The sequence below is a fragment of the Zophobas morio genome, unplaced genomic scaffold (genome assembly GCF_036711695.1).
Source record: "Zophobas morio isolate AGI-343-1 ecotype UQ-CSIRO unplaced genomic scaffold, CSIRO_AGI_Zmor_V1 ptg000044l, whole genome shotgun sequence".
In the NCBI taxonomy this organism is placed as follows: domain Eukaryota; kingdom Metazoa; phylum Arthropoda; class Insecta; order Coleoptera; family Tenebrionidae; genus Zophobas; species Zophobas morio.
In genome coordinates, this window is record NW_026972149.1 from 4789862 (window position 1) to 4801948 (window position 12087).

The 12087-nt window shown below is 35.3% G+C and overlaps 1 protein-coding gene across 5 annotated transcripts in view; it reads left to right on the plus strand.

Moving 5' to 3' along the window:
- LOC135141855 (voltage-dependent calcium channel subunit alpha-2/delta-3) overlaps nt 1-12087 on the plus strand; it is a 92917-nt gene that overhangs the window by 66141 nt on the left and 14689 nt on the right. For 2 of the 5 annotated variants that reach the window (XM_064073390.1, XM_064073391.1), the window contains exon 1: nt 8907-9319. The exons of 1 other annotated variant lie outside the window; for it this stretch is intronic. In XM_064073390.1, the coding sequence (XP_063929460.1) occupies nt 9198-9319 (122 nt within the window). In that variant the 5' untranslated portion in view covers nt 8907-9197. Of the gene's footprint in view, nt 1-8905; nt 9320-12087 lie in introns of those variants that run through there. 2 more of the 5 variants (XM_064073389.1, XM_064073392.1) reach the window with 2 other exon arrangements.

Below are 12087 nucleotides of genomic sequence, written 5' to 3' on the forward strand. Positions count from 1 at the left end.
TTACTTTGTAACAGTTTTAGGTTATAATGTTAAAAGTTACACGAGTTTACCGAATTTTTAGAAGCTTTCGCAATTTTCGGGCCGATCATTTAACCAGTTTTCTTCGTTTATTTTTCGAATAATTCATCCGGCCCATACAACTTGTTGATGGAATGAAATGGTTTCGGACTTTGCAGCCCCCATTCGTAATTAACCCAATTAAATAATTACAAGCAACAAAAAAAGACAAACAATCAAACTCAATTTCGGTCTGTCAATACACCTCGGGTCGGATATGTTTTATGGATTCCTATTGGACAGCGAGCAACCTCAGCAACCGGCGAAATCTTACCGCTTTAATTAACTGTTTGCATAACAATCCGAAGAAAAATCTGGGAACAGGGACGCGTTAATTGCTAAAATCTGGCATGTGTAAGGGACGCCGTCCCTTGGCGAATAATTTTTTCGCTGCGACCGAGGTCAAGTCGATTTATGAACGTTTCATGTCAATTTTACATTATGTACGAAGTTAATTATGGCCGGGAACCCTCACAAAACAGCTCCTACAGATACATTCAAGTGCCAACTCGAGTTTTCCAATAAAATTGGATTATTGCAATGAAATTTATATGCTGAAATGTTGAGACGCGTACTACATTTACAAGTTGTCGCAATAAATAAAGTTGTTTTTTGATGTATGCGAAAGCTTTAAGGCTACACTTTACTGTTCCGATTATGTATTCTATCCGTTTACGACTAATTAGTAAAAATTGAATTAACAGCATGTACAAGGAATTTGAAAGAGTTATGCAAACATTATGAGGAAATGGAAAAGTGAGTCTAAGCCGCTTTTCCACGATTAATCACCCTGCGCTCACTTTAATTAAACCCATTCAATATTTATACATAAATTAACTATAATAGTTTACGCTTAATTACAAAATCTCTGCGATAAACCCTCGATAAATCAACCTGCCCGGAAAAACCCGCTTACCAGAAAACTACACTTATTGTGGCCGCAGCCAGCGTTCCCTCGTTATTAGGCACCCCGAAATTGCAAATCCCAACTTCTATTGTTTCAAACTTAATCATACTTAAAAAATTTTTTTTTTCACATATTCGTACGACAAATTATTTGTCAAATGCACGACAAACAAATTCAAAAACTGTTTTACACACATCTGTCAATCTAACCTGACCCCTTATTTTTTAAACTGAGATATTATCGCGCGTTACTGTTCCAATGCTTCGCGTCGTACCACACAGCGCGTTTCCCAATTTAGCAAGTTTTAGCCACAATGTGTATCTTAGTGTTGCTAAGTTTACAGAAAATGTAGTATACAATAAGCTGAACAAACTGAAAGCTTCTAAATCACCTAAACCAGACGAAATTAATGTCAAAGTTTGAATAAACTGTGCTAACCCTCTTTCCACACCTTTCATTTTTTAAACATTTAGAACTGTACTATAAAACAGCTATTTTTACATATTAAAATTATGGGACCTGAATTTTGCGAAGGAGTTTAATCGCCATTTGTATTAAACCTTCAGTCTCCTGGAATAAAGTCGATTAATTTACAAACACACTTTTGGTGGAACCATTTTCAAGTTTGGAGTGAGCCGCAAAGGTCCTTTCTCAGATCACTACAATTCAATTTGGAGACAGAATTGCAAAAAGTGTCTGGAGCATCTCAGTGAAAAGCTCGTGTGAGTTTGAACTTAAGTTTTTTCGTCCTTTTATTTTATCACTGGTTCATTAATTTTATTTGGTCACCCTGTATAAGCGGATCTAACAAATAGAAATGCAATGATAAGTTACAATGATCATATTTTGCACATTAAATGATAAATTACAAGTGCAAACTCATCATATTTTGTACATTTTAGTATGGATTTATTCAGCAATGTTTTTGGGATGGTGTCATCAATTTTTTAGGGTGGATTAGCAAATACATTTTGATCAAAAACTTACCATGCTTATGATAACTGTAAACCATCTGCAAGATTTCAAAGCATTCGGTTTTGAAGATTCCAAATTAAACTGCAAAATGTTTCAAAAATTTGATTTTTTTTCCAAAAATATGGACGTTTTGGGTAAAAATTCAATTCGGAGTCATAAACTACATGTGTAGGACTATGTTATTTTATAGATTTTAAAACCCATTTAGTATGTACAATTTTGAAGTGACGTCATCACATTAGTGGTGGGGATGATTAGACAAATTTTGGTTAGCGTTTTACCATCTACACGATATTCCTAATATAAGTACAAAATTTGACAACAATCGACCCAGTACTTTAGGAGATTATCTGTCTAATAGGAAACGGGAAACCTATTTCTTCGGCCTCTAGGGGTCATGAAAGGTCGAGAAAATGTAAAATAAGTAAAAATTAGTTGAAAGTTGTTTCGACAGAACTTCCCCCACTCCCGAATTACAATCAAACGTATGCAGCATTTTTAAGTTCAGTTTTTTCTTACACAACTTTGTGATGACGTCATCAATATTTTTCCAAGGACACATATATCAACTTGGATTGGTGCAGTGTAATACTAAAAATAACAGTATTGTATTCCCAAAATTTAAAGGAATCTGGCGTTTTGTTGCTAGATAAACTTGAAAAAATCTTTGAGCTTTTAGTGTTTTACTTTTTACGAATTGAAAAAGTCTTGACTGCTCCAGTGTTTGGATATCCATGGTGTATTATTTTGGGAACTCATGGAGATTTTTTTTGAAAATTATCTAAAACAATTTTGGGGGACTTCGGTATTCTATTTTTGGAAAATTTTGACCTGACCGGTTCTTGACTTAATTTTGGGACCTCGTTTTTTTTGAAAAATTAAAACAAATTGAGGTTCTAGGTATTCCTGTTTGGAAAGAATTTGGAAGTGTTTTGGAGCATCTAGTGTTTTTCTTATAATAACTTATTTAAATTTCAGAGAATTCCTCAGAGGGTATGTCATTTGACAAAATCAATCGTATCTTAGAAAGTACTAGCTCTGCCTATCCCCCCCTGTTTTCTTAGAGAGTATATCATTCGCAAAAATCAGTCTTCTCTTAGAAAGTACTAGCCCCGCCCACCCACCCTCTCTTTTCTGAGAAGGTATGTCATCTACCAAAATGTTATTTCAAAAGCTACTAAAAAAAAAAAAATGATGAAAAATAGCAACTTGGTTTATTAATAATAATGCACAACGATTAATGACTACTGGTTGTTACGGTTATTATCCTAAAAAAAATAAAGGTGGATTTCAGTCACCATCGTTACTAAGAAATCAAAAGGTATGCCAGAGATAGTCACGCCCATCCGCCCTCTCTTTTCTTAGAGTGTATTTCATTTGCCAAATAAGTCTTATCTTAGCAAATACTAGCCCCGCCCACCCACCCTCTCTTTTCTTAGAAAGTATGCCATCTGCCAAAATGTTATTTCAACAGCTACTAAAAAAAATAAAAGATGAAAAATAACAACTTGTTTTATTAATAAGAATACACAACGATTAATGACTACTGGTTCTAATGGTTATTATCCTAAAAAAAATTAAAGCTGGATTTCAGTCACCATCGTTACTAAGAAATCAGAAAGTAAGCCGGAGATATTCACGCCCACCCGCCCTCTCTTTTCTTAGAGTCTATTTCATTTGCCAAATAAGTCTTATCTTAGCAAATACTAGCCCCGCCCACCCACCCTCTCTTTTTTTAGAAAGTATATAATCTGCCAAAATGTTATTTCAACACCTACTAAAAAAAATAAAAGATGAAAAATAACAACTTGTTTTATTAATAATAATAATGCACAACCATTAATGACTACTGGTTGTTATGGTTATTATCCTGAAAAAAAATAAAAGGTGGATTTCAGTCACCATCGTTACTAAAAAATCAGAAAGTAAGTCATAGGTATTCACGCCCACCACCCTCTCTTTTCTTAGAGTGTACTACATTTGGTAAAATCAGTCTTATCTTAGCAAGCACTAGCCCCGCCCACCCACCCTCTCTTATCTTAGAAGGTATATCATCTGCCAAAATGTTATTTCAACAGCTACTAAAAAAAATAAAAGATGAAAAATAGCAACTTGGTTTATTAATAATAATGCACAACGATTAATGACTACCGGTTGTTATACTTATTATCTTGAAAAAAAACAAAAGGAGGATTTCAGTCACCATCGTTACTCAGAAATCAGAAGGTAAGCCGGAGATATTCACGCCCACCCGCCCTCTCTTTTCTTAGAGTGTATATCATTTGCCAAAACAGTCTTATCTTAGTAAGTATTAGGCCTGCCCACCCACCCTCTCTTTTCTTAGAAGGTATGTCATCTGCCAAAATGTTATTTCAACATAAACTAAAAAAAATTAAAAATAAAAGCTTGTTTGATTAATAATAATGCACAACGATTAATGACTATTGGTTGTTACGGTTATTATCCTAAAAAAAAAATTAAGGTGGATTTCAGTCACCATCGTTAAGCTGGAGGTATTCACGCCCACCCACCCTCTCCTTCCTAGAGTGTATTTCATTTGCCAAAATCAGTCTTATCTTAGCAAATACTAGCCCCGCCCACCCACCCTCTCTTTTCTTAGAAGGTATGTCATCTGCCAAAATCTTATTTAACGGCTATTAAAAAAATAAAATATGAAAAAAACAGCTTGTTTTATTAATAATAATGGACAAGGATTAATGACTACTGTTTGTTATGGTTATTATCCTAAAAAAATAAAAGGTGGATTTCAGTCACCACCGTTACTAAAAAAATCAGAAAGTAAACCGGAGGTAGTCACGCCCATCCGCCCTCTCTTTTCTTAGAGTGTATCTCATTTGCTAAAATCAGTCTTATCTTAGCAAGTACTAGCCCCGCCCACCCACCCTCTCTTTTCCTACAGGGTATGTCATTTGCCAAAATCTTATTTTAATAGGTACTAAAAAAAAATGAAAGATGAAAAATAACAGCTTGTTTTATTAATAATAATGCACAACGATTAATGACTACTGTTTGTTATGGTTATTATCCCAAAAAAATGGAGTGACGTCATCAATTTTTTAGGGGGGGATGAGCAAATACATTTTGACCAAAAATTTACCATGATAACTTTAAAACATCTCCAAGAATTCAAAGGATTCGGTTTTTGTAGTTCCTGATTCATCCCCAGACCTTCAGTAGATAAATGCTGGTTAGCGTTTTCTGGTCTTTCAGTGTCAAAATAGTTTGAAATTTGATAGATTTGGATATTATCCATCGAAAAAATTACAACTGCACATCGGTGACAACAAATGAAAGTATAAAAGCTGATTTGTACACAATGCCTACGATAAAAGCTCAAGGCGGATTCATAAACCACACTTACATGACTATGTTGTTTTATAAAATTTCAACTGCAAAAGCTACATTTTCGTATTCTATCACCTCTGAGACCCAAAAAAGTGGGGCATTTATCTTATAGTACTTGCCTCTGGTTTCGGTTGAGATTTCCGAACGGAAAATAGACATTTTTAATAAAAACAGAAATAATGGTCCTGAGCTGGACACAAAGAACTTTTATTACCGATAAAACATGATATTACTATCTCAAAAAAGTTATTGTATCCTGGATGCAAGTGTTGCAGGAATTTCCCGAACAACATGACGAAGACGACAAAAATTGATACATTTAAAACAAAGCTTTTGGATAATCTCTCATTAAAAAGATATTTTATGCTAGACCGGCTACGAAGTGTTTTGATGACATCAATATTTATTTTTGTGTATATATTCATTGTCAACATTCACTTAATCAGGAACCATTATCTCACCAAGTATTTGACATTTCACTTAATAACGAAAATTTTGAAAATGCGCGGTCGTGTCGTGTACAACTAAAAAATTGGTGCTCAGATTGTCACTTATGATTAAATTTTAAAAGAAATAATAAATTCATCGCTGCGATGTTTCAAACTTTCATACATATTGACATCCATAATTTACACTCCGTTCGAAATCAATATCGTTACATCACAAATTTCATCGCTAAATAAGTAATTTGTAATTTTCATTCACTGCTTTGTATAAAAATAGCTCCACAGAAAAACTAATGATAGACAAAGAATGCAATAACAAGTTTTGAGTCAGCGGGTCCATCCCAGATTAGATATTATGCATTTTAATGATAATTCGTGCTTTCGTTGTTTTTTTATTTCGTTTTATTATTCTTAATGTCAGATTTATTAACAATATTGTTTCAATCGCGTTGTTATTAATTTACGTCACCTCATCCTTGACATATTTGTATTCATTTATAAGTTTATATAGATTTTGGAATTTTTAGATTTGACAGTTGCGTACATTACATGCTCCTTTACTGTGGATAATAATTGTCCCTATCTTATTTCCTTGACTATATTTTCAGATTCAAATATGTGTCCTATGCATTCAGCGATAAATGATGTTTTGTCAGTTATCACTTTATAAAATTCACTTTATTGCTTTGATTTTACAAATCATGTGTCATGTAAAATATTCTTGGCGTATGACACTCGACGTGTCGTAGGCAATTTTACAGGTAAAGTAATCTTTGTACTCATAAAACTGCCATTCAAAATCCCTTTGTAAAAATATTCGAATACACATATCACTTGAAAAGTGACGTAAATTTGTCAGGTGACCCCAATTCCACGACTTTAAGTTTTCAGTTTATCAAATTTGTCCGACTAAACTTCATTTGAAATTATAATGGAGTGCTGAACGCCAGGTCTAGTCCAAGCTATTCGTTATTTGTTAGTATCAATTATTTCGGATTTAGCCGATTTTCTGTCCTTTTCAGGATTATATTGTCGAGGAAAGACATCACCTTGAATACAAAATGAGTAGATTTAATAAGTTTTACAATAAAAACTGCGGAGTCAATATTTATCCCGTGGTAAGTAGTCATGCAACCATTCTTACTTATGGATTTATTAATTACTTATGAAATTACTTTTTTATGTAACATCAATTCGAACAAACCCAGATCGTTGTTCTGAATTAAATTAATTCACAAACAGTGATGTTCCTATTATTTAATTAATCAATTAATTAATTAGTTAATTAATCAGTAGAGTGGCGCTAGTGTCGCATCTTCGCAAACTCCACACCACCGCTTCATCACCTGTCGTTAGAGAAGTAAGAGTTGTTCTCATGCTTAGAAGTTGGAGTAACAACGATAATTCAATCAAAGACTAAATAGTTCCCAATTCTCGATTTATCGTCAATATTACAAGCCCTTTCCAAGTAAATTTCGACATTTACAAGGCCGCACAATCGGAGGGTGCAGATACAAATGTGATTCTACAATTATTACTAACAATTATTTAATAACAGTGAGCTGTGAAATTAATTAACTTAAGAAACCGCCAAAGTGTGTAGAGGAGATAGAACGAGAATGACATTTTGGTATAGATGGCGCTGCACCCATTTACCATAATGATTATCATCAATAAAATTAAAGTGACGTTTGGTGTCATTGTTGCCCACTTTTGGTATAGATGGCGCCAGAGAGGAAATATTTAAAAAACAAGTAATCTGGTTTGACAGCACCGTCCTGTTAATCTAATACGGTTATATTAGTGAATAAAGGGTTTACTCCTTCAAATAATACGGGTATTGTAACGTTTTGTATAATTTTAATTAGCTATTTAATTAGCAGATGCTCCGAAAAGCTTTATAATATGGGGTAAAAGTTAAATTTATCCGATTCGTCCAGAGATTATTGTAATATTAAAGCTTCAAATTTAGAGAACAGAATAACGCTCTAAATTGGATTAATTTTGCAAAATGCTAAAGCTAATCGAGTGGCACCCTTGTTTTTGAATATCATTTTGCTAATAAATTACGATCAGTATTTTATTTTGGTTAAACGAAATTTAAAACGGTTAGCAAGCGTCGGACGGAGAGTGCACCCGGGCACCGAAATATAGTAGCTTGGTCCTGAATATTAACATGTTCTTCAGCCATCCTTTGTGGAATCTCAAATTTGATAACGATCGTTTTAAGTACGTTTTAAAGAAGGCAATATAGAAGTGGTCGAGGTTGTGAGTGACAGGTTTTGTTCGTCTGTCCGACGCCCGCAATAGGAAGTCGATGTGCAAAAAGGTGGACCTATGGATTAGTGAAAGGGGTCGAAAATGCGATCAGAAGCATCACAAGGACCAAAGAAAACTTGGTAGAATGGAACAAGAGTGGAGTAGCGACGAAACTTTAACAACGGCGCCCATCATCAAACGATTATCTCCGACTCATACCGACGTCTCGGTAATAACTGCACGTTTTAATTTATTGCGGCGGTGAAACCGGCCTAAAAATTACATAATGCGACAATTACCCATGATACCCAAGTTTCCCTCGATCCCGTATTTTTCAACGCATATTTCAGACCTCCGAGAGTTTCACGGAGCAGCCGGGATTAATACTAAAATATCCCCGGAATAAATCAGATCGGCGAAATTTCAAACGCCGAATCACCTTGTCCGTCCGATCATACGGCGCTAATTGGATTTAATAAGGCCGCGATTAGCAAATGGACGATTTAATACATTATTAAATTAAACGGGATCAACGAAAACTCCAGCAAATTAGCATTTCGCTGACGTTACAGAATCCGCGCAAAACCGGTTTGCGCGCTCGAATCGCGACGGGCAACCGGTTTGCGAGCGGCGTCAGCCGGTTGCTCGTATTAAACGATAAAAGTAGAAAATCGACTATGTGTGTGTTTTAGTGTACGTTGATGGAATTTTTTCAGACTTGTGTGTGTAAACAAGTTAATTTGCGGTTGCCGCTCTTAATTTCAATTATAAGTACGCGAATTTGAAGCGGCATAAATTGAAATGAGCGGGAGCCGTGTTTGTTGTCGCAGGTTGGTGGAAACACGCATCCTGGAAGCGGCGGCGGGGTATCGACGGAGCGCTCCGGTGCGATTGGAGTTTTCCGTAATGTAGTGAGGGCGGCGTCGGCGCAAGAATGCAACCCCCAAATAGATTAGGCCGACTCGGGGTGTGTACTACAGCCTAAACGCCACCGGTACAATTCACCCTTGCTCACGGTTCTAACGAAATTAACATGTGAAAATAGCAGAATCGAGTGACTCTTCGACCGGTAAAAACTAGGCGAAACGATGCAAGAGCCGACCGTAAATCAAGACTGATCAAGATGCCCCTTCGATACCGCTTAACCCTCGCAGATTGACCGGAAGTAGTGTAAATTTGTTGTGAACATGGTGTGTGAGAGTCTTGTGCGAAGTAGGACCTTCAAAAAACTATTTTATGTGATGATTATTTTGTTCGTTAGAATTTATCCAGTATTCATGGATCAGGGAGAAGACATCCCCCATAACGAGTAAGACTACAATCTTATAACCCTCTGACGTAATAACCTGCTCAAAATACGCAATTAAAGCCGCGGAGCTCGAATTTTTCCCCCTCTTTGCCGAGCTTTGTGGCTGTTCCTTTCAATCAACCTCGACCGAAACACAATTTTTCCATTTTGCCAAACTTGTACATCAATTGGAATTTGTCCGAACGAAACAACTTCATTAAATAAGCGAAAATCTGAATCACGTGTAAAACTTCCGGGTGGTAGTCATCCCCCAAACGTGACAAGCTTAGTAACTATATTTTACCCCCATAACCTAATAAAACTGATATTTGACAAGCACATACCACGATTTCGCTTATTGCAACTCCCGACGACAAAAATTATTATTTATTCGCCAAAATTACTTATTGTGCAGCGGTATCAACACCACCATAAAACTTTTATTTGCTTATGATTAAGTCTTTGCACCTGTTTATGTTCAAAAACGCTTTTATTTGCATATTATACAAGATACTTATTGATTTTGTGTTCTCTGGAATTTAATGGGGTTCTAAAACAAAATCACCGAGAAAAACTCTTACGGATAATTTTCCAGTCCCTCTTGAGAGAGTCAAATTTTTACTAAATCGTTGAAATCGGTCGTCGTTTTTTATATAAAATCGACTATACGGTAGGCGGCACTTTGCCATACATGTTTTGTTTGTGGCTATTATGAACGTGCTTACTTTGGCATAATAAAATTATAATCCGGCTTTTTGTACTTTTTAAATTGTGTCGTTTGTCACCCAAGCAATAAATTTCGCGAAACGCCGTACGCATAAGAATGGTTGTGAAGTTTGTTTTACAGACATTTGTCACAAAACAATGCTGTAATGTTCGCATATTGAACTACTTGCTTCATAATACGTGTCTTATTCGCATATTTCGAATGCAAAAACGGCACGCATAACATTCATACAGTAATAAAACGTTACTATAATAATAATAATAATAACAAGCGTGTTAATGAATCGAAAACCTCTGAGAAACTAAGAGTTTCCTTGCGGAAAATAGCAAATAAGCTTCTTTTTCTTTATTACCAACACTTGATTGTTCTTAGCTATGTTTAATGGCAGCTATTTGCCTCTAATCACCTTCTACATGTTTGCCATTAAGTCTTTTAATGCGGCCGCCATTGCTATTTAATAATAGTTGGAAAAGTGTGCTTCCATGGCAAGTTTTTCATTAATTATAACCAGTTTTTCAAGACCTTTGCATTCTCTTCGATGCGTCAGTTTATTAAAACGACATTTTATTAAATTTCATTTTATTGTACACAACTGTACAAACGGATCTCACATTTATTACATTCTTTCAAGTTCTAAGCCACGCGAAACTAAATCTCTAATACCACTCAAACACAAACACGAAATTCAATCTTACTGTCATATTCTCGTCAAATTATTACAATTTTTTTCTCTTTCATCCCCTTTTCAATAAGACGAAACTGCGACGAAACGCAGAACAGGTGAAAAGTTACTCAAATTCGCTTGAGCGAAACATCCAATCTCGCAATACTCACGCACAATAACCAATAACTTACATATTTTTCTCGACAAAGAATGTTCATTAAACGAATTCAATTAAACGTGTCGTCGCTGTCGATATTTTTACGTCGGTTTCACCAAATTAAAAATTTTCATTTTGCTTTTATTCGAGCTGAAAAATTATTTACGCACTCGATCGCTTATAAGCGCGCTAATGCGAGTTAATTACTAATCTATTTGATGGGATCTTTCATAAAGAGGAAATAACACACGATGGAGATACGCGCCAGATTGTCAATTGTCGATATACACACTTAATAAGTTTACCTTGTTTAGTTACAGTTTCAAGCTGGTTTTCAGGCACTAACACATTAATTTCCAATTAGTCTCACCCTACTAAAGGTAACGCCTGCCACGCCGCACATTTCAATGAGATTTACGACGAAATTCCAAGATGACGTCATCAATTTTTTCAAGAGGATCAACAGAATAATATTAAATAGTCATCCAAAACGTACTCTATATACCTCTGAAATTGTCATTAAACTTAACTTTTACCCTCCACTATAAAAGAAAACTAAGACGTGGATTAATCGGTACGAGTATTTTCAAACACGAAAACTCAATTTCCAATTCCATTTAAAACGTGATTTACCACCAAATAATTTTTATGCTCAAGATCACCCCTTGAATTCCGCATGTAATCAAAAACGAGAACAGCAGGATGCTTAAGTAAGTACACAGAAATCAAAATTTAAACGAAAGTGTAATCACTTTCGCAAACTGTAATTCCTTCAGCAAAGTTTGTTTTCCACCAGAATGACAAAAAATATAATCTTACTTAAAGATCGATTTCCGGGCACCAAAATGATACTTGTGAACAGAATTCTCATTACCCTCTGGGGTCGAATGTTCCGGTGTTTTTCCTGCACTATGTTTCAGTTTGTTTTAATCATTTTCAGAAGCGTCGTTACTGAAACTGTACTGTCAGGATTTATGTTAAATCACTAAAATAACTGCTGTTTGGAGTTTGTCGTTTGTCAAACATAGAAGAAAATTACACACAAACTCCTAAGTAACACAACCGTAAGTACAAACACAAATTCCACCTCGACGACCATTTACTCATTGTCACTCTAGATAAATTCAGTTGTCGCCTTTGTGTACTCAGTCATAAGGGGCACAGTTGTCTAAATTGTCGACATGTCGACGCTATCGCGTCTCTGATATTGTAAAATAATTAAATATATACTTTTAAAATTA